This window comes from Pan troglodytes, chromosome 15 (assembly GCF_028858775.2).
Source record: "Pan troglodytes isolate AG18354 chromosome 15, NHGRI_mPanTro3-v2.0_pri, whole genome shotgun sequence".
Lineage (NCBI taxonomy): Eukaryota > Metazoa > Chordata > Mammalia > Primates > Hominidae > Pan > Pan troglodytes.
The window spans coordinates 42988352-43012484 of NC_072413.2; the positions used below are offsets into that span (position 1 = coordinate 42988352).

At 38.1% G+C, this 24133-nt stretch overlaps 1 protein-coding gene and 1 long non-coding RNA gene across 8 annotated transcripts in view; both read right to left on the reverse strand.

Annotated features, from left to right (window-relative positions):
* Positions 1–3892, reverse strand: part of LOC104002024 (uncharacterized) — a 118275-nt gene extending 114383 nt beyond the window's left edge. For both annotated transcript variants that reach the window (XR_010150933.1, XR_674047.4), the window contains exons 1-2: positions 3554–3892; positions 2858–2961 (exon numbers count right to left, since the gene is read on the reverse strand). This is a non-coding gene — a long non-coding RNA (uncharacterized LOC104002024). The remainder of the gene's footprint in view (positions 1–2857; positions 2962–3553) is intronic.
* Positions 3893–15271: 11379 nt separating this feature from the next.
* Positions 15272–24133, reverse strand: part of KLHL28 (kelch like family member 28) — a 37693-nt gene continuing 28831 nt past the window's right edge. For 4 of the 6 annotated variants that reach the window (XM_016926034.4, XM_016926033.4, XM_016926031.4 and 1 more), the window contains 2 exons: positions 22294–22502; positions 15272–20149 (listed from right to left, as the gene is read on the reverse strand). In XM_016926034.4, the coding sequence (XP_016781523.1) occupies positions 19986–20149; positions 22294–22502 (373 nt within the window). In that variant the 3' untranslated portion in view covers positions 15272–19985. Of the gene's footprint in view, positions 20150–22293; positions 22503–22678; positions 22891–24133 lie in introns of all 6 variants that reach the window. The other 2 variants (XR_010150938.1, XM_063792890.1) reach the window with 2 other exon arrangements.

A 24133-nucleotide genomic window follows, 5' to 3' on the forward strand; every position in this document is an offset into this window, starting at 1 on the left:
GATTTCAGGTGATCTGCCCGCGTCGGCCTCCCAAAGTGCTGGGATTACAGGCGTGAGCCACTGTGCCCGGCCCGAAATTTAGTTTTATAATGATTCAGTGATGTTTAATTATTAGAAAATAACTGTAATGTACTATAAGGCAGAAAGGGTAAGAATTCATATAAAATGATTGTAATTAATATTACTAAACTACAGCCAAACCAAACATTTAAAATTTTTTAATTTTCTCCTTTTCCTTTGTTGATGCCCTAGCATTTAAAATCAGCATCAAATTATTCTGCCCTAAAACTTCATAGCTTTAAAAGTTCATCTTATTGAGACATTTATACGAAGATCTTAAATTGAATGTCTTACTATCAGGGGTTCCTACATCCCACCGTACTGGCCCAAGCTCCACTCTCTGGTCACCTGGACAGCCTCCTCGCTATGGTCTGAATGATGGTCTCCCTTTCAAAATTTACAATGAGCTTAATCCCTATGGTGGTGGTACTGAGAGCTGGGACGTTTGGGGAGGTTTGGGGAGGCTTTGCCCTCATGAGTGAGACGAATTGCCCTTATAAATGGACTTTTCTTTTTTTTTTTTTGAGACAGGGTTTCACTGTGTCACCCAGGCTGGAGTGCCATGGCACAATCATGGCTTATTGTAGCCTCAACCTGCTGGGCTCAAGTGATCCTCCCACCTCAACCTCCCAAGTTGCTGGGACTACAGACATGCACCACCAAATCCCCTTAATTTTAAAAAATTTTTTGTGGAGACAGGGTCTCTGTATGTTTCCCAGGCTGGTCTCAAACTCCTGGGCTCAAGTAATCCTCCTGCCTCAGCCTCCCAAAGTGCTGGGATTATAGGCATGAGCCACTGTGCCCAGCCAGTAATGGGCTTGACAGAGTGAGTTTGACCCTTTCGCCCTTTTTCCTCCTGCTATGTGATAATGCAGCAAGAAAACCCGTATCAGATGCTGGCATCTCCATCTTAATTTTCCCAACTTCCAGAACTGTAAGAAATATATTTCTCTTCTTTATAAATTACCAAATCTCAGGTGTTTTGTTATAGCAGCACAAATGAACTAAGACACTCCTTTAACCTCAAATTTAATTTGATCCTGGGGAGAAAACAGCCTTTTACTCTATCTCTTATAGCTGACGGGGAGGAAGTTAGTAAGAAGCCATCTGTAACTAGATAATTTCTTTATATGCTGAGGATGTAATTAGATTATTTATCCTCAAATGAGCAATCAGTTCCATTGTTTATCCACTGTTTTCTCAATAAGATCTTCTGCAAGGTATCAGGAGGAATATTGCTTAAAAATGAAAAGGTGAGCTGCTTCGGCAGGAAGCTCAAAAAGGGTGTGGAATGGAACAGGAGCTTTGGGAGCAAATTAGCTGCGTAGGCAAGTTAGCCATAGTAGAATCAGAAACTTGCTATTTATAAAGTTGGATGGATTTTCATTACTTGTTTTATCTTTGAGTTTTATTTTATTTATTATCTATTTATTTTTGAGACGGAGCTTTGCTCTGTCGCCCAGGCTGAAGTGCAGTGGCATGATCTTGGCTCACTGCAACCTCCGCCTCCCGGATTCAAGCAATTCTCCTGCCTCAGCCTCCTAAGTAGCTGAGATTACAGGTAAGTGCCACCATGCCCGGCTAATTTTTGTATTTTTAGTAGAGTCGGGGTTTCACCATGTTGGCCAGGCTGGTCTCAAACTCCTGACCTCAGGTGATCCACCTGCCTCGGCCTCCCAAAGTGCTGGGATTACACATGTAAGCCAGCGTGCCCGGCCTATCTTTGAATTTTATAAACACTCATTTCGCAATATGAATATAAAATAATATGTAAATCAGTAATACAAAAGAAGTTTGAAGAAGAAAATAAAGGTCATCCATAACTTCTCCACCATCATTTCTTCCATCCATAATTTACACAATTATGATTAGATAATCCAATGATTGGCTCACACTGGTAAAGACTTTTTGGAAAGTCTAGCATGGCTCTACAGTACTGAAGAGAACCAAGAACCAAGGAGTTAGGGCTTGGAAGGAAGAAGTGTATACTCCTGGAGGCCAGCATAGTGGTGATAGAGATAATTAACATGACAAAACTCCAAGAGGAAAGTAAGACTCAGGAAAACAGCTATGGCCACCTGTTCAGGCATTTCTTTTCACCCGGACACTTGCTTTCAAAAACATTTGTCTTCTTAAACCTTCAATAACTCATTTTTTTATTTTACAAAGGATATCATTCCTTTACAAGCCTCTACCTACATCTTAATCATAGTATCCCGGGTGCTGAAGTTTGGAAGCAAGACCAGGATGGAATCAATTGTCCCCAAATAGATACAACCAAATAGACTTTCTGTTTTCCTGTTAACCTAACACAGAGTTGTAACAAAGAAAGATTAAAATACACTCAACGTAATTAGCTTTAAGGGCAGGGTGGACAAAATCTGAGAGAGTTTTTGAAGAGGAGAGAAGCAGATACAGTAAGTATCTCCGCATACCCAACATATGAGAATTTTAGGGCAGTGGAAAGGGATTGGGAAGGAGAAAAAACACAGGAGAGCTGACCTGAGCTCAAGTTAAGAAGAGACCAGGTTAAGGCTTGGAGAAAATGGCCCACCAGCTGGGAAAATCCTTTCCCAAGCAGGCTAGGTTTGATTTGGGGGCTGCAAACTAGAACAAGGTAATATCAGACATATTTTCTCTGCAGCATTCATTTAATGTATACTTATTGAGTATCTACCATTTGCTACTTGAATTAGATATGCTTTCAGCCCTGGAAGAGTATACATGTCTACAGCGGGAGAAAAATGAGTAAAGCAATGATGACAGTTTAAACGAAATACTATGGCAGGGTAGGTACCTGGGGCTTTGAGAGTACACAGGAGGGACAACTCTGCAAACAACCGCTGTGAGGTTTTTGAACCAGGCCTTTCACAGTTGCTGCCCACCACTCCCGGAGGAGATCTGTAAAGGAAAAAGATTACAGATTCTTCAGCTTGTGATTTCAAAGACAATTATATAGTACTATTTCCTCTACCTCTACAATTACACAGTACTATTTCAAAGACAATTATATAGTACTGAGAGGTGACAACGTGCTAGCAGTCCTCGCTCTCTCTCCGCGCCTCCTCGGCCTCGGCGTCCACTCTGGCCGCGCTCAAGCAGTGGCCGCGCTCAAGTAGCCCTTCAGCCGTCCGCTGCGCTGGAGGGGTCCCACTCTGGGACTGGCCGAGGCCGCAGCCGGCTCCCTCTCCTCGCAGGGAGGTGCGGAGAAAAAGGCGCGGGCGGGAGCCGGTGCTGCGCGCGGTGCTCACGGGCCGGCGCCGGTTCCGGGTGGGCGCTGGGCTAGGCGGGCCCGCACTCCGAGCGGCCGGCCGCGCCGCCGGCCACCAGCAGTAAGGGGCTTAGCACCGGGGCCAGCAGCTGCGGAGGGTGCCCCGGCTCCCCCAGCACTGCCGGCCCGCCCGCGCCGCAATCGAATTCTCGCCGGGCCTCACCCGCCTCCCCGCAGGGCAAAGCTCGGGACCTGCAGCCCACCATGCCTGAGCCCCCTCACCGTTGGCTCCCGCGCGGCTGGAGCCTCCCCGACGGGCGCCGCCCCCTGCTCCACGACGGCCGGTCCCATGGACCGCGGAAGGGCTGAGGAGTGCGGGCGTGGGGCGTGTGTCTGGCTGGCAGCTCCGCCAGCGGACCCACACCAGACCCACTAGGGAAGCCAGCTGGGGTCCTGAGTGGGGTGGGCACTTGGAGAACTTTTATGTCTAGCTAAAGGTTTGTAAATGCACCAATCAGCACTTTGTGTCTATCTCAAGGTTTGTAAACGCACCAATCAGCACCCTGTGTCTAGCTCAAAGTTTGTAAACACACCAATCAGTGCTCTGTGTCTAGCTAATCTAGTGGGGACTTGGAGAACTTCTGTGTCTAGCTAAAGGATTATAAATGCACCAATCAGTACTCTGTGTCTCGCTCAAGGTTTGTAAACGCACTAATCAGCACCCTGTCAAAATGGGCCAATCAGCTCTCTGTAAAATGGGCCAATCAGCTCTCTGTAAAATAGACCAATCAGCAGGATGTGGGTGGGGTCAGATAAGGGAATAAAAGCAGGCAGCTGGCTTTTGTCCTCTTCCAGGCTGTGGAAATTTTTTTTTTTTTTTTTTTTTTTTTTTTTTTTTTTTTTTTGCTGTTTGCAGTAATCTTCCTGCTGCTAGCTCTTTGGGTCTGTGCTGCCTTTATGGGCTCTAACACTTACCATGAAGGTTTGCAGCTTCAGTCCTGAAACCAACAACACCACGAACCCACCAACTCCAGACACAGTACTATTTCTTCTACCCCCAAAGCCTAACTGCCATTATTTCTATTAGAATGCTATAAGCCTTACATTTAAAGATAAAAAATTTTCAAACACCTTCAAATTTTAAGAAAAATATGTCATAGCTAAAGTAATCCACACAAATTAATCTCAATTTTTTTCTCTTTCTGATAAGAGGGAATATGTGAGAGGGTCACTTGGGATAAGCCTTCTTTACTAGTAGTAGTAGTAGTAGTAGTAGTAGTAGTAGTAGTAGTAGTAGTAGTAGTAGTATTTTGAGACAGAGTCTGGCTCTGTGGCCCAGGCTGGAGTGCAGTGGTGCAATCTCGGTTCACTGCAACCTCCGCCTCCCGCGCTCAAGCAATTTTCGGGCTCAAGCCTTCCGAGTAGCTGGGAATGCAGGGGCTCGCCACCATGCCTGGCTAATTTTTTTGTGTTTTAGTAGAGATGGGGTTTCACCATGTTGGCCAGGTTGGTCTCGAAACCCTAGACTCCAGTTGATCCACCCGCCTCGGCGTTAAAAAGTGCTGGGATTATACAGGCGTGAGCCCTTGCGCCTCTCTGGGCCTTCTTTAAACACTTGGTAAATGTCCGCTGGAATTCTGAAGGAAAAGGACTGATTCCCAACTCCTGCAGTATTCTTCAAAAACACTAGGTGGTAGAAGCTCCACGGCATAGAATGTAAAGGACCTGGAGGGAAAACAATAACTGAACTTTTTTGGCCTTGAAAGTATTCACCTACTTTTTGTGTGTATGTGTGACAGAGTCTCGCTGTGTTGCCCAGGCTGGAGTGCAATGGCGCAGCTCACTGCAACCTCTGTCTCCTGGGTTCAAGCCATTCTCCTGCCTCAGCTTCTCGAGTAGCTGGGACTACAGGCATGTGCCACCATGCCTGACTAATTTTTGTATTTTTAGTATTTTGTATTTTGTGTTTTAGTATTTTTAGTACAAAAATTGTACTGTTGGCCAGGCTGGTTTCAAACTCCTGACCTCAAGTGAACTACCCGCCTTTGCCTTCCAAAGTGCTGGGATTACAGGCGTGAGCCACCACGACCAGCTGTTAACTTACTTTATAATTTGGGTGATGCGAGCAAATTTTCCTTCTGTTCTGTGATACTACCTACTCATAAGTCGGGGGAAATATACAACCAAGATGCGTTTGATAAAGTTGGCTGTGCTCTCTGCCAACACTCCCGCTAAAATATTATTTGTAAACTGACCCCTGGGGTTTCTTCACCTATTTCCTCCCAACCCTCATGGCTTCTGAAATTTCCCCCTCTTCCTTCACCTCTCTTTTTGAGAAGGCTTAGGAATTTTATCCTCAGCAAGCTTATAAAATGCCAGAAGACCTAATTTAGGATTGTCCTTTTTCACCCAGGAAAAAGACTGGATTTGCAGACTAAGTGAATCATGCTATATGATCAACGAATTATCTCTTATCATTAGTTCTTGATTGATTGTGTTTTCAGGCTGTCGAGGAAAGGCAAGAATATGGCAGTTAAATCCGGATTTTGAAGTTAGATTGCCTGGATTCAAATCCAGGCTCAGTCATGGGCTGTGTGGCTTTGGGCCTGTGACTTAACCTATTTCTGTTTCCTCACTGTAAAGTGGAGATAATACTAGAATATATCTCATAAGGTTGTAGTGAGGATTAAATGAATTACTATATATAGCACTTACTGCCTGACACATAGTAAGCACTATGAAAGGGCTAGCTGCTGAGGCAGGAGAATAGGGAATTAGGGTAACCAAGGGTTAATGCATAAGCGAAACAACAGCAGGCGCAGATAGTTCTAGGCAAGATTAGGCAGCATACAGGCTACATCTTGGCTCCTGTGATAACAAGACAGAAGTTTCCGCTTCAATCTGTGATTGACTGCGGGGCAAGCCTCCACTTCAGCCTCTGATTGGTCGTAGGCCAATCCTTCATAGGGTGTAACCAACTGGAGGCCTCAAATGTTATGTAGGGGTGTTGCCCATGTTCTTTGGGCTTTATAAAAACCCTGGGGAGCATTTCAGTAGCGGGACTCTTGAGCTGCCTCTCGAAGCCCATTCCCACTCTGTGGAATGTACTTTCACTACGATGAATCTGTGTTTTCATTACTCTATTCTTTTGTTGCTTTGTCTTTTGTTGTTTCTTTCTTTTGTTACTTTGTGTATTTTGTTCAATTCTTTGTTCAACACGCCAAGAACCTGGACAATTCACAGTTAAGAACTTCCCACCCAGTAACATTACCATTATGGATTCCTCTTTCAAGATTTTATTAAGAAATTACAGCAAATTAGTGTGTAGTGTTGTTGCAGAAAATAAACTAAATTCTATGCAAATATTTCAAGTTTGTTGGCTGAAAACCATTGCTGGTATTTCTGTGGAAATGAAGATCACAGAACAAATTACAATGTAAAAATAGTTTTAAAAAGTTAAATACATGAATTAGTTTAAAATGCAAGAACAAAGCAAAGCAAAAATTTGAAGAGAAAGTGAATAAAGTTTCCTAGACATCAAATGGTAAAATATCCCATATTGTTCCTGTTCAAAATCTTTAACCATTTAACCACCAGATACTATCCAAAATTATTTATCCCCCTACCATAGTCTTGAGTGTTTATGTCTGCCCACAATTCATATGTTGAAACTCTCATCCCCAAAATGATGGCATTAGGAGGTGGGGCAAGGCAATTAGGTCATGACAGTGGAGCCCTCCTGGATGGGATTAGTGCCCTTAGAAAAGAGACCCAAGAGAGATGCCACACTCCTACTACCATGTGAAGGCATAGCAAGATTATGCCTATGAACCAGAAAAAAAGTGTTCTTACCAGAAACCAAATCTGCCTTTATCTTGGACTTCCCAACCTCCAGAACTGTGGGAAATAATTTCTGTTGCTTATAAGCTACTCAGTTTATGGTATTTTGTTACAGCAGTCCAAATGAACTAAGATACCACCATGTATACATACATATATACACACTATATATGTGTATACGCACACATATATACACACTATATGTGTATACGCACACATGTATACACACTATATATGTGTATACGCACACATGTATACACACTATATATGTGTATACGCACACATGTATACACACTATATATGTGTATACGCACACATGTATACACACTATATATGTGTATACGCACACATGTATACACACTATATATGTGTATATGCACACATGTATACACACTATATATGTGTATACGCACACATGTATACACACTGTGTATACGCACACATGTATACACACTATATATGTGTATACGCACACATGTATACACACTATATATGTGTATACGCACACATGTATACACACTATATATGTGTATACGCACACATGTATACACACTATATATGTGTATACGCACACATATACGCACTATATATGTGTATACGCACACATATACGCACTATATATGTGTATACGCACACATATACGCACTATATATGTGTATACGCACACATATACGCACTATATATGTGTATACGCACACATATACGCACTATATATGTGTATACGCACACATATACGCACTATATATGTGTATACGCACACATATACGCACTATATATGTGTATATGCACACATATACACTACATATGTGTATATACACACGTATATACACTATGTGTGTATACACACATGTATATACACTATGTGTGTGTATACACACACGTATATGCACTATGTGTGTGTGTACTCACACGTATATGCACTGTGTGTACACACACGTATATGCACTGTGTGTACACACGTATATGCACGTGTGTGTACACACACGTATACGCACTATATGTGTGTACACACACGTATACGCACTGTGTATGTACACACACGTATACGCACTGTGTGTGTACACACACGTATGCGCGCAGTGTGTGTACACACACGTATGCGCGCACTGTGTGTGTACACACACGTATGCGCGCACTGTGTGTACACACACGTATGCGCGCACTGTGTGTGTACACACACGTATGCGCGCACTGTGTGTGTACACACACGTATGCGCGCACTGTGTGTGTACACACACGTATGCGCGCACTGTGTGTGTACACACACGTATGCGCGCACTGTGTGTGTACACACACGTATGCGCGCACTGTGTGTGTACGTATGTATATATACACATATAGTGTGTGTATATATGACTTTGATATATATTTCTATATGTCTTAGACATAGATATACATATATCTATATATAGACATACACATATACGTATATATAGACATATATGATATTGGTCTTTTAAAATCTGGCTATAAAACTTTTCCCAGACATACTCCTCTATTCAGTGGGAACCACCTACTCTATTAAATTCTAGGAGGACCCTTGCCTATTTAAATTCTTAACTCTTCTCAGGGCACACACAAGAATATACTTTATAAGACTTCTTTCCTGATCAGAGACAAAAGTGATTGGTCCATCCTTATTTACATCCTGCCTTACTCAGTAAGATATTTAAATCAGCTTTTGATGTGCATTAAAGCATAAGAAGCTTTTCAATTCTTTAACTATATTTTAATGTTAGACATAGTTTAAGCCAAAATGAACCTGAGGCCAGCTGACACCTTTTAACAAGCCCAAGTAGGGAGACTAATAAAAACAGCCTGTAAGCCCAGGTGCAGTGGCTCACATCTGTAATCCCAGCACTTTGGGAAGCCAAGGTGGGCAGATCACCTGAGGTCAGGAGTTTGAGACCAGCCCAGGCAACATGGTGAAACCCTGTCTCTACTAAAAATTCAAAAATTAGCCAGGTGTGGTAGTGCTCACCTGTGGTCCCAGCTACTTGGTAGGCTGAGGCACGAGAATCGCTGGAACCCAGGAGGCGGAGGTTGCAGTGAGCCGAGATCGCACCACTGCACTCCAGCCTGGGCAATAGAATGAGACTCTGTCTCAAAACAACAACAACAAAACAGCTTGTAAGGCACTTTTGTCTATTGCCGACAGGTATGCAAAATGGAACAACCTTTTAGAAGAACTGGACAAGATCTAGCAATGTTGATGTCATCCACCCTGGCCCAGCAATTCCACTTCTAAAAAGCCATTTCCTAAATACAAACTGACAAATGCACAAGGCAGTTCATCACATTCATTATTTGTAAAGGCAACGGTCTGAAAACAACTCAAATGTCCATCAGTAGACTAGTTAAAAAACCTATGGTATATCCACACAGCAAAGTGCTGTGCAACTGTAAAAAACAGTAAGAATGATGGAAAAATCTCCAGAACATATTAAGTGAAAAAAAGTGTTTTTGTAGTATGCTATCCTTTTTGTAAGAAAATGGAGAAAATGGTATTTTATTTTAAAAATGAAACAATGAAACCAACATCTAATAAAAGTTATTACCTATAGAGAAATAAACTGAACATGGTGGAAAAGATGAAAATGCAGAAAAAATTTCTGTGAATGCATCTTGTCATATAGTTTCTACTCTAGAGTCAAGTGAATATTATATGTAATTAAAAATTAAATCAAAAAGTATATCCCTAAAAATTAAAAGCTGAATCAAAATAACCTAACTATACATTCATTAGGTTATTAACCAAAGAAAAGGATTACTTCATTTGACTCTAAAGCCAGTGTTCGTATCATACATCCTTGTAAAATATAATTTAAGGATGGAATAATAACAGTCTTAACTTTTGGTCTTATTATTTATTGGTATTATTTATAGCTATATCAGTATTGCTAATTTGAAACTATTATACATATGTTGTAAGATAAATCAAATAGGTAATTATGTCAATGTTGCTAGACCAATATTTTCAGACTAAAAAAAGATATATGGCCGGGCGCAGTGGCTCACGCCTGTAATCCCAGCACTTTGGGAGGCCAAGGCAGGTGGATCACGAGGTCAGGAGATGGAGACCATCCTGGCTAACAGGGTGAAACCCCGTCTCTACTAAAAATACAAAAAATTAGCCGGGTGTGGTGGTGGGCACCTGTAGTCCCAGCTACTCGGGAGGCTGAGGCAGGAGAATGGCATGAATCCAGGAGGCAGAGCTTGGAGGGATTGGAGTGAGCCTAGTTTGCGCCGCTGCACTCAAGCCTTCCAGCCTGGGAGACAGCGAGACTCCGTCTCAAAAAAAAAAAAAAAAAGATATATTAAAATCAAAGCATTTAAGTAAAAGCCCTTTACCTCTCTCTTAAAAATTAAAAAAATAAAAAATAAAGTATTTCCTGACTCTGCCTACTGAATAGCCTACAAGCAAGGACAAATGAGAAAGCACCCCTAGCACCCATACTGGGATCTCTAAATACCTTTCCCTAGCAGAAGGTATCATGGGCCCTTAAAGGAATAGGTGATTCTGGATTTGGGGAAGAAAATGCAAAAGAACTAAAACGCAAGGATGCCTGAATTTGATACCTGAATTGTGGTTACAGGAGAGAATATCTTTTTTCTTAAGACACATACACTGAAGTATTAAAGCATAAAAGGACATAATGTATTCAACTGACTTTCAAATGGCTTGAAAAAAATAAGAAAACATTATAAAAACAAATGAAGCCAAATGCTCAAAATTGGTTAATCTTGGAAAAAGATACAAGAGTTTTCACAACTTTTCTGTATATTTGACAATATTTTAAATTATTTCAAATAATTTAATAATTTGTTGGTACTTTTTTTTAAAAAAAGAAAGGAAACTTTCAATGGAACTTAGTGGGTATCCACAGGACTAAGATGGACAATTAATTGAAACGCATGTATTGAAACAGATATGTAAAAATTTTCGGTTTCATGATACTTAATCATCGTTGGAGGTTGCTAGGTCACCAGTTCATTATTCTGAAGATTGAGAAAGGAATGAATTAAACATTTTCCCCTGCCATTCTTGTATATAAAGTATCTCAGAGTAACCAGATAAGTGATGGATGAGGAAGTGCTTTCCTTTATAGGATTCCAGCTAATAAATGCAGAAGAAATGACAGAATTGGAAAAATCAACATTTGTAACTCCTAATGTAGTATTAGGTTTGGTGCAAAAGTAACTGCGGTCTTTGCCATTACTTTAAAAGGCAAAGAGCACAATTACATTGGCACCAACCTAATAACAGATCCAGTTGTGGCCATCAAGAGCTGCTAAAACCATCAGGAGAGAGTTTGATGGAGAACTTGATAATGGAGGGATCAGGTTAACACCTGAAACTCACGCCTAAAAATTAATCCTAACATAACTAAAAGTGAGATAACCAGACATAATATACCTTATGATGCAATGCAATAGGAAATATATACTGCATCAATTATGCTTGACAAAAAAAAAAGAACATGAATCTAAACAAAAAGTCTACATCCACCTATACCAATTAAAAAAAAAAAAAACTAAATCCAGCATGTGGGGCAATCTACTAGGCAAATGGCCTAATTTCCTCAACAAATACATGGCATGAAGAAAAGGGGGTGAGAGGTAGTGACTGGTAGAGATTAAAAGGGATTTAAGAGACATAACAGTCAAATACAATGAATAAACCTCATTTAGACCCAGAATTAAAGCAACCAATGGTAATCAAAAAAATTTTTGAGATAATCATGGAAGTTTGAATATAGACTAGGTACTAAATATTAACAAAAGGAGTAACTTTTCAGTGTGAATATATCAGTGTGGCTTATAGAAAAGTTTTTTGTTATTTTTAGAATAAAATTTTAAAGTGCCCTTATCAGTTAGAGAAGCAGCCTCATTTATTTACTGGTTATATCACATGATGTCTGGGATTTTCTTTAAAATATTCCAGCAAAAACAAAAGTGGAGTGAATAGATGAAATAGGATTAGCAAAATGTCGTTAATAGTTGACGCTGGGAGATGGGTGTGTGAAGGTTTGATTTCTATTAAAAAGGAAAAAAATAAAAAGCCTGGAAGACATATCAAAACTCACTTGAGCTGTTCTAATACATATTGTCTTTTCATCACACCACTCAATTTTACTCCTAGACTTGAGTTCTGGCTCTGCACTGGAGGGTTTTGTTTTTTTTGTATTCCATTACCAGTCTATTGCTGACTCCTAAAATCTACTCATTACGGTTTTCCACATTAGAGTTGAAACTTCCACCCCTATCGGGGACTGTTGTGTGGTGGGGGGAGGGGGGAGGGATAGCATTAGGAGATATACCTAATGCTAAATGAGGAGTTAATGGGTGCAGCACACCAACATGGCACATGTATACATATGTAACAAACCTGCACATTGTGCACATGTACCCTAAAACTTAAAGTGTAAAAAAAAAAACCTACTGCAGCAGGAAAAAAAAAAATCAACATATAAACATTTTTCTTATTTGCCTGAAAAAAAAAAAAAAAGAAAAAGAAACTTCCACCCCTATTACTGCCGCAAAGGAGAGGACCATCTAGTAATTTTATGAACGAACCCAAGAGACATAACTAGACCTCTGCCAGACTAGCACTTTTCTCTATTCTCCCTTCCAGGGGGAAAAAAAATCTGAGGTGACTTTTACATTCCTCTAGTGGATTGTGGGATATGTCTTTAAACTCCTTTAAATAACTCCTTTACACCTTCCACCATGTCTTACACATACTAAACTCTCAATACTGTCAGCTGACCAATTTTACAATGACTTCTGGGTAATGTGAAAGCTATTTCTGCATGCATTAGAATAAAAAGGCAGAACTAAAAAAGCATCTATGTGGCCAAGAAATCTCAATTTCAATATTTTAATGTGTACTCCATTCAAAATGCATTATTTACATTTTCTGTGTCATCTATAATACATTTTAAACACTTCAGGATATGTCTGTTAAGTTCCAACTTCAACTCTAGGAGTTGCTCTCATCAAGAATGCAGTTGACGTCCTTAATATCAAAAGAAAGGCAATCAGTGTATCAAAAAGATGTCTGCACTCCCATGTTGATTGCAGCACTAGTCACAATAGCCAAGATACAGAATCAATCTAAGTGTGCATCAGTGGTTGAATGGATAAAATGTGGTACATATGTACAATGGACTATTCAGCCATAAAAAGAATAAAATCCTGTCATCTGAAACAATAGGATAGAAATGAAGGACATTATGTTAAGTGAAATAAGCCAGACAAATATTGCACGCCCTCACTCATATAGGAGCAATAAAAACTTGAACTCATGGAGGAAGAGAATAGAATGATGATTACCAGAGACTGGGAAGGGTAGTGGGGAAAAGGGAAAAGAGGGGATGGTTAATGGGTACAAAAATACAGTTAAATGGAATAAGACCTAGTGTTTGGCAACACACACGGGGCCTGTGGGCGGGGACAAAGGAAGGGAGAGCATCAGGATAAGTAACTAACGCATGTGGAGCTTAATACCTAGGTGATGTGTTAATAGGTGCAGTAAACCACCATGGTATACGTTTACAAATGTAACAAACCTGAGGTCTTCCACATGTATCCTGGAACTCATAATAAAATAATTTTTTTTTAAAAAAAATCTAGTGTTCGGTAGCACAATAGGGAAACTATAGTTAACATTAATTTATTGCATATTTCATAATAATGAAAAGAGTAGAATTGGAATGTTCCTAACACAAGTGATAAACGTTTGGGGTGATGGATACCCCAGTTACCCATTTGATCACTGCATATTTTGTATCAAAATACCATCTGTACCCCATAAGTATGTACAACTATTATGTATCATAGCAAATTATTTTTATAATTTTTTAAAAGACTGGAGTTAACAGGTGGCTAGCTAGCATTCTATCTAGGAAATTCATGCTGAAAGCAACTTCAAGTACTCCTGTTATCTATCCATAATCTAATCAGTATCCAATGCTTTGTTAATTAGCATATTAAATGTCGGGAGCATTTCTTGGGGAAGTGGCTCATCGACTACAATATCAAAAAGTTGCTCTTGACCTGGCATGGTGGCTCTTGCCTATAAATCCAGAAATCCAGCACTTTCAGAGGCCGAGGTGGGAGGATGACTTGAGGCAAGGAGTTCCAGAACACCCTGGCCAACATAGCGAGACCTCATCTCTACAAAATAAAAATTAAAAAAATTAGCCAGGTGGTGGCCCACACCTGTACTTCCAGCTACTCAGGAGGCTGAGGCAGTAGGATCATTTGAGTCCAAGAAATGGAGGCTGCAGTGAGTGGCCAGTCTTGGCACAGTGGCCAAGACTGTGCCACTGCCACTGCACTCTAGCCTGTGCAACAAAGTGAGACTATCTCAAAAAAAAAAAAAAAGAAAAAAGGAAAGTTACTTTTACTCACAAAGACTGAATCCATTCAGGCCTGTAATTTACCACTTCCTAAGAAAAGGCACCCAAGTCTCAACTGCTTGTTTCTTTGATTGCTGGTTACTCGATGCTGACCATAAAAGTAATGAAATCCTCTTGGATATTACTATGTCTGCCTCGAGTAAACCTTTCTTAAAGGGCTGGTTAGAGAATCTAAAAGAACAGAAAGCTGGGACTGCAATGGGCTTACTGAACACTTTTACTCCTGTTATACTTATGAATGTTTCTTTAGTAAACGTCTGAATGTGTGGCAGAATTTGGCCTATGACATATTTTCTTTTTTTTTTGAGATGGAGTCTTGCTCTGTTGTCCAGGCTGGAATGCAATGGCGCCATCTCGGCTCACTGCAACCTCTGCCTCCCAGGTTCAAGCGATTCCCCTGCCTCAGCCTCCTAAGTAGCTGGGATTACAGGCATACGCCAACATGCCCAGCTAATTTTTGTATTTTTAGTAGAGACGGGGTTTCAGCATGTTGGCCAGGCTGGTCTCAAACTACTGACCTCAGGTGATCCGCCCGCCTCAGCCTCCCAAAGTGCTGGGGTTACAGGTGTGAGCCACTGAGCCAGGCTGGGCCTAAGACATGTTTTCACTGTAACCTGCTAATGAAGATGTAAAGGAGTGACTACTCTATGGCTACTACCTATCTATGCATAAAACCCTAAGAGCTGAGCATGACAAAGTTAGCTTGGTTCAGTTCACAATTATCATATGACATATACAAAGTAGATTTTTCATTTTTATTTTAAACATTTTACATTAAATGAAATTTAACCATAATAATTACAGAACATTACCACAATAATACACACAAATAACCTTTAAAATAAAAAAGAATACAATTCTTAACTAGTTAAATGACACTTTAGTGTGTAAACATAAATAAAATAAAACCCTGATGCTAAAAAGGTACATGTTCAGAGGTAAAATACATATACAAAAACATTTAAACTAACATAATCCACAACTAGATCACATTCTTTGCAAGAGAGTACAAATATTAGTACTCTACAGCTACAAAATTTCAGAATCCTGTTAAAATCAAAACCGTTGCTGGTTTATAATACACAGCACAATTCATAAGGCAAAAATATAGGCATTATCATCCAGTTCTTTAACTTCACTTGTATTTTAAGGCAAACTTGGAACTTTTTGCTTAGTATTTAAAAATAAATGGGACTTACACATGATAACTTGACAAAATTAACAATAAGTTATCTCTAGTAAAGATGTATAATATAAAAGACATATGGATAACAATTTTTCTCTCTGCAGAGATGTAAACTGGATTTTTATTTGACTGCATATTCACACCAGTAGGAAAATTTGTAAACCTATTGTATTAAAAATGTATTGTATTCCTCACTCTTTTCAAATGTGTATCAACACCAAATCAATGTACTGTAAGTGAAAATCCAGTACATATCCAGCCATGGAATAATTGTTATCTAATTAAATCATGTCTAATTAAAGTGCTGTTTACAAAGAGAAAAAAGGTTAAGAAGTAGAACTGGATGTTAACTTGACATGTGACATCTTATAATTCCTTAACTTTTAGACTACAGAGGTTATGAGGTTATCACAAGTTTACTGAACTTTAAGCAGTAAGTGTTTATTGTAGAATCTGATTTTCCTGAAAATGAGCACTTAGGTGACAATATCAGGAATCCAACACCAAAACTGAAAATAAACACAACATGTACATATATTTCTCTCAATGTCAGCCAGAGTCTTGATACTACAGGAAATATATATATTTAAAATTTCTATAGTTTTCTTACTAGAAAATACATTATCCAATTCTAGGAGATTTGGAGTTCTATAAATATTAGGTTTTTTAATATTTCTTTTTCATGCCAATAAAACCTAATTGGATACTAAGGAATTGCCTATGCATAAACTAGGTCTCTAATCACTTCTTATGATGTCAGAGATAAGGAATTAGATTCATCCTTCACCAAAATAGTTATTAGGGTCTCTCCCACTATATTTTACTCTCTTTGAGTGAAAAACAGTATATCTCTCTAGCTCCCACAGCATCTAACAGAATATCTCATACATATAGCAAACCCTCCATATGTGTTAAATTATCAAAATAAAATTTCAAAACCTAATGCCATTTTCCTATCACTTGATACCACTTCCTATAATTTAATATTCACTCACATTTAAAACAATAACAGCAATAACACAATTTATAAATATCCTTGGAGCTACATTAAAAGCCACTTACATTCTATTACAACATCCAATGATTATTGAATAGCCAAAGGTGCCTAACAGATTAAGTTGTTATAATTATAGAAGGCAAGTATCTTGCAACTGATTACATTAATTTCTATTTCCCGGTGCTGCTCTTTTCCAAAATATTTCTGGGAAACCTTAAATAGCTTTTCTCTTCTTGCCTGAATATGTAAAATTATTTCTAACACTTTTAATCCTGAGGATTTATAACCAAACATTTTGATCCTTTTTAACATAGAAACATGTGGCTTTAAATTCACAATTTGTCAGCAGAGTGTTCATAATGAAACTTCTCACAAATTTGTAAAAGAAGGCGCTAATGTAAACATATTAGTTGTCAGGTCAGATTAGTAGCTCTGGTTGTTACGAATAATACAGTAGGTTAAGCAATCCTAAAATAAATATACTTCTAAATTTTGAACATTTTTCCTCTTCCTTTCACAGATTTTCATAATTTGTTCACTGGTGTATGGCTCCTACTACTACTGCCCAAGATATTTCACATTTAGTCTTCATCAAGATGAAATTTAGATTTTTCAAAAACAATGACCAGTGTATGTTTTTGATCTAATTTACCAAATGATTATACACTAATTTGATAGTGGAGATGATACATGAGTAAAATATTGTTAAAATACAATGTATAGAATAGATGTGTTTATAATTAAAATCATTTTTTTTTTTTTTGAGGTGGAGTTTCACTCTTGTTGCCCAGGCTGGAGTGCAATGGTGCAAGCTCGGCTCACTGCAACCTCTGCCTCCTGGGTTCAAGTGATTCTCCTGCCTCAGCCTCCCAAGTAGCTGGGATTACAGGTACCTGCCACAACGCCCAGCTAATTTTTTGTATTTTTAGTAGAGACGGGGTTTCACCATGTTGGCCAGGCTGGTCTCGAACTCCTGACCTCAGATGATATACCCGCCTTGGCCTCTCCAAGTGCTGGGATTACAGGCGTGAGCCACTGCGCCCGTCCTAAAATCATTTTCCACAGTCTTTCAAATTCCCTTATCTTTTGGGAATAGGGGATTAAAAATAGTATAATAGGATATATTTAATAATTTGATTGCTATAAACAAAGAAAACTGAATTGGGGATTTAAAACTAAATATGTGATGAATCTATTTTAAACTGCTTTTCTTTAAATAAAGTCTGGGCCAACTACAATAGTGCACCTATTTCTATGCAATAGATTTATTCAAATCAATGAAAAAGTTATTGCTATATATTATTATGTTATTCAGACAAGCAACATAGAAAATACTCAGACTATCACTTGTTATTAGTTGCTCCTGTTGAGTTCTAAATTAGAAGAGACTAAAAATCACTTGCAAGGTTTTATAATCTGTGCAAATATTCATAAAGCATGATACTACATTTATGATTAAAAATGATTTTACATAGTTTTGTAGTATATATTCAAATCTACAACTGGCAGTTTATGGAAGAACAAAGAACTGTAAATTGCCCGGCTATAGTATTCAAGAAATAAACATATATACTAACAAATGAACCTATGTTTTATAATTACAAATGGCTTCTTAACAATAGTCTAGAACATTATGGCACTTAAGAATATAATATGAATTTTTTTCTCAGGAAAAATTATCTTGCAGAGACTTTATAAGGAGATCGCAGACAGGTTTAAAAAAAAATCAAGGAAAAGAAAATCAAATGACTACGGTTCCAAAATACAAGTACCGACATAATAATAAAATGCAAGTGAATGTGTTTAAGACTAACAGACATTTACTAAAACATGCTAAAATCAAATAAGTTAACCACTTTCTTTAAATAAGCTGTCACTGGCTACAGCAAACAATTTTGCTTTAAAAGATCATTTCTTTAATCAAAGTAGAACTCAACTTAGAACTATTACTCAAGTAAACATCGAGTTCCAGTTTTCCTCAATAACCTTAAAATATTCAGTTACCTAAGAAATGTACAAAGTAATGCATAACTGCCTAGTGCTTTATATTTAATGCATGTATTTCTGTTTTTAAGAAAGACATGTAATATCTAGCACAAGAAGAAAGAAGATCAAAAGTGTAACTTTCTTTAAATCACTATTCAGGAACCATGAAAAGCATAACACAGGCCATTCTGATGATTTTTGGATGTTAACATTGGCGTAATCACTAACATTTTTAATAAGCACAAATGAATCAAGCCATTAAAAATGCAAAAGACTATCAAAACATGTCATGCATATCTCATACTGAACATCCAAAAGGACATCAGTTATAGCCTTGTTATAAATCCTACAGTTAGCACCATTTTATATCTGAACACTTTGAAAAAGCAAAGATCTTAAAAAACTAAAATTATAAGGATATATGAAAAAAATTAATATGCACTAAGAATGGTACTAAACACTGCTCAAATATTTACATCAGCACTGGGAGGCCTGCTGTACTACTGAAGAAAAACTGAAACACCTGATATGCTTAAACTCCTATCCATGCTAACCATAGCATAGATAGGTAATTAAATTCATCCAACGTTAACCTGCCCATATACAAAAGGCATAAACAGTAAATATCTGATTTCCTAAAATAGGGCCCCAAATAGCATGATAATAAAAGCAATTGTCTTAAAAATTTATTACATCCGTAGCCCTAAAACCATTTAGCAGGAAAGTATTCAGATGACTACCTATTGGCATGTTATTTACAACCTTTAAAAGTACCAAAATAAAAAGCAGCCCTTTGTTTGTTTTAAAACAAATGAAAAATGTGAAGCATTTACATCCAAGAAGCAGTATCGGCACTCTGTCCATTCATTCAATACACTCAAGCACCTAAAGCATCGCTCATCCTAGAAAATCATGGTTATCAGGGAAGGAGAGCTAAAATTAAAAAAAAAAAAAAAAAAGCAGCCACGTTTTGTCTACATGTACACTTATGAACATAAAACTAGTACATCTCAGTCTTGGGGGAAAAAGTGCAGAATTCAATTGGCAAAGTCTTTACTTTTTTTTTTTCTCTTTTTTCTTTTTGATTATTGATTTACTGTGTAATCAAGAGCAACCAAAACTACTTCTCAATTAAAAGTACCCAACAAAACTTTTGAGCCTTCATGCTACTTCAAGTTAAAAAGAAAGCAATGCAGCTTGTGGGTTTCAGAAAACTGGGCCATCCGGATGTTCATGCAGTACAAGTTTCACCACCATACTATTTCCGAGAGTTCACATTTGTCAAAGTGCAGTTAACCCAAAGTTGCAGCGACAGTATATCATGCCAGCTGAATCCAGCCACGTATCTGAGATAGGATCATATTTCTGCACTGTATTCAGATAGGAAGACCCTGAGTGACCACCGACGACATAAAGGTAGTTATCGATTACAGCAGCACCAACTCCTAGGAAAGGTTGGCAAAAAGAAGATAGAAACATGTTAACCATGAAGTATACTTTTTCTCACTAAAAATAAATTTGTATTTTAATGTTTTATTAAAATACATTTTAACAATCTATTATTAATTATACAGGCAATATACAGTAGTCCTCCCTTTATCTGAGTTTTTGCTTTCCATGCTTTCAGTTACCTGAAGTCAACCATGACTAGAAAATAGGGAGTACTATACAGTAAGATATTTTGAGGGAGACCACATCCACATAACTTTTATTACAATATATTGTTACAATTGTTCTATTCTATTATTGTTGTTGCTAATCTCTTACTGCGCCTAATTTACAAACTAAACCTTATCATAGATATATATGTATAGGAAAAAATATTACATATATAGGGTTTGGTACTATCTGCAGTTTCAGTCCACTGGGGGTCTTGGAATATATATCTCCTGTGGGTATGGGGGGCCTACTGGAGCAATATGAGCTTGATGGAAAAACAAAATCCTTAAAATAAAAGTAAGAGTTACAGAGGTGAGAGGATGGCTGGAGGCCAAAAGTTTGAGGCAGCGGTGAGCTATGACTGTTCCACTGTACTCCTGCCTGGCTCGACAGCCTAGGACCCTGTCTAGACACTGAAATAAAATAAATAAAGGCAAGAGTTGAAGTCTTCCTTTACCTCTCCTCTCTAATCCTACTCTTCCTTTCCCTTCACTACAGGAAAATGGAGTATATATCTTTCCATAGGCTATTTTTTTTTAAATTTCATTTCATTCTAGAAAAATCATTTTATGAGGTTTTCAAATACATTGAAATATTTAAAATATATTAAATGACATAATTTATGCTTCTAAAAATTCTACTTTAGATATTATCTTATATAGTTCTAAAAAGAAACAGTTTACTCCAATTTTTAAAGTTCTCATTGTTTCTGTGGCTTTCCCTCTCAAGGATACAAAAGAAACAAATTATAGTAAACACTAAAACAGTTCATTTCAGCTTGTCTTTTCAGTTTCTCTTGCATGTTTGTTTCAAAAGGTTCTTTAATCCTAAATATAGGTTGAACATCCAATACCCAAAAAATATGAAATCCAAAGTGCTCCAACATTTGAAACTTTTTTTTTTGAGATGGAGTCTTGCTCTGTCTCCCAGGCTAGAGTGCAGTGGCGCGATCTCGGTTCTAGCGATTCTCATGCCTCAGCCTCCCGAGTAGCTGACACTACAGGCATGTGCCACCGCACCAGGCTAATTTTTCATTTTTATTAGAGATGGGGTTTCAACATGTTGCCCAAGCTAGTCTTGAACTCCTGACCTCAAGTGATCCTCCCACTTCGGCCTCCCAAAGTGCTAGGATTACAGGTGTGAGCCACACTGTACCTGGCCCAACATCTGAAACTTTTTGAGCACCATATGATGCTCAAAGAAAGTGTTCACTTAGGCATTTCACACTTTAGATTTTTGAACTTGGCATGCTCAACCTGGTAAGCATAATTCAAATATTCCAAAATCCCCAATCCAAAACCTGAAACACTTCTGGTCCTAAGCATTTTGGATAGGAAATATTCAATCTGTATGAGGAGTGCTCCCTAAAGCATTTCCGTCAGTATCTTAAAAGCTTTCCCTTAAAATGATGTGATGAGTTTGAGTTCAAAGATAACAATTTTTCCTAAACCACAAAAGTGGATTTGTTTTGTTTCTACGAACTCTGAAATACAACCCTTTTTGATCAACTATACCCCTGGGGAAGAAAGAACATTTGAAAGTGAACATACAGATTACTGATATACAATAGAAAACAAAACAGAACAATCCGAGGATTGTATGTACGTAACATATGAAAAGATGACATTTGTTACATGGACAAAAAGGAGCTTCTATAAATACACACTCTAGTATAAGCATTTCCCAAAATGTATTCAGCAAGTTTGAGAAATAATAATATGCACATTGGCATATAAAATCACAATAAAGAAATCTATATACTTTTGTCTAGCTAATTGTCTTTCAAGTTTACCACATACAAGTCTTTTTTTTTTTTTTTTTTCTGGACAAGTAATATTCCTACTACTATATTCCAAGGAACTATTATTGCAATCACATCATTATAGAAAACATTGCCTTACATGTTTAGAAATTAATAAATTCTTATTACCTGTTCTAGGTTCTTTCATTGGTCTACACACAGTCCACTGATTTTGATGAGGATCGTATCTTTCAATGCTGGACAAATGTGAGACTCCATTATGTCCACCCACCACAAAAATAAAGCCTAGCATGACACCCACGCCAAAGTGAATCCTTTTATCTGCCATGGATGCAACCATCTCCCAGGAGTCCTTACTTGGATCATAACGCTCCACACTGCAAATATTTAAAAAAAATTTAATTTACAGATCTTTTGTGTCATTCTTCCTGTCAGAGCAAAACTAAAACCCACTACAGCTTTAAAAGTTCACATAATAGAGAGATATTAAACAAGAGTAGTCTGCCACAAATGCTTAGGTTTTGCTGATAAGATTGCAAAGATAAAAGCTTACCTTGTAAACAAGGTGCAATTCCATATGCTATTCCATTATATTGTGCAAGCGGCAAAGTATATTAAGAGCATAGAACTTGGAGTCAGAAGACCTGGGTTCAAGTATTAATTCTGTATACCTAGGGCTGAACGAACCTTAACCCTACTGCTGTGGATTTGTGTAATCCTGAATAAGTCATTTCCTCTCACCTGCAAAAATGAGGATAGTGCAACCTGAAGGGATTCATACAAGAATAAAGTCAAATGAGTATGCACGTGACTTTGAAAACCACTAACTGAATACAGACTTTTTTTTTTGTTCCTAAATTTTATTTATTTATTTTTGAGGCAGGTCTCGCTCTGTCACCTAGGCTGGAGTGCAGTGACAAGATCAGAGCTCACTGCAGCCTCAAATTCCGGGGCTAAAGTGATCTTTCTGCCTCAGCCTCCTGAGTAGCTAGGACTAAAGGTACATGCCCCCATGCCTGGCTTGAATACAGAGGTTTTTAGGATCTTCTATACAGTTAAGGGGAAAAGAAGAGGAAGAGAGGGGTGAGGGGGGAGAAAAACCTTTATTTTTTTTCGTCACAGGAGAATTCATGTGGCTTACTGCAAAGCAATCACTGTAGATTGCATAGTATAAACTGGCTAATCATAATTATCTCAGGGTGATTTAGGAGTACTCAGGAATTTGAGTCAAGACTGTGTTTCAGAGAACGTGTGGCATTTCTAAGCTGCATTATGGAATCCAAATTAAATCAGAATTTTCAAAAAGGCTTCCCTAGAAAATTCTAGCAGCTGTTTAAGACTATGGTTTCCTCTGAAGGGGCACAAAGGCACAGAGGTAAGATTGTTGGGCTTGTTCTGGCCCTAACCTATTTCCTGAAAAAAACCATAAGCATTTAACAGGCTGTGACACCCTTCTGGAGTTCATAATAGAGACTGGGTAATGTTTCTGAAAGAACTCCAGGATAGAATCCATTAGACCAAAATCATTGAAGAAGAGTTGATGCACTGCAGCAAGACTTTCAAGATAATCAAATTTAAAATACTTAACCTTTTATCTTACAAATTTTGGGCAGAAGCTTTTCAAAGAATAGAAATGCATGTCTATGTCCCATATTTTTCCTTCAACTAAGGGCAAAAAATATAAATAAATAAAAGGAGGAATACTTTGGCTTCAATAGAAATAAAAATTTACAGATGAAATGCTGTTGTGCCATCACTTTCTCAGTCAACAAACCTCAGTATTTGTAGAGGATTGGTTCCAGGATCCACCCCATCCCAAGGATACCAAAATTTGCAGATGCTCAAGTTCCTTATATAAAACAGTATAATATTTGCATATAAGCTACACGTATCCTCTTGTATACTTTAAATCATCTCTAGATTACTTATAATACTATGCAAATAGCTGTTATACTGTATTATTTTGTTTTTTATTATTGTAAATTTTTTCAAATATTTTTGATCCACA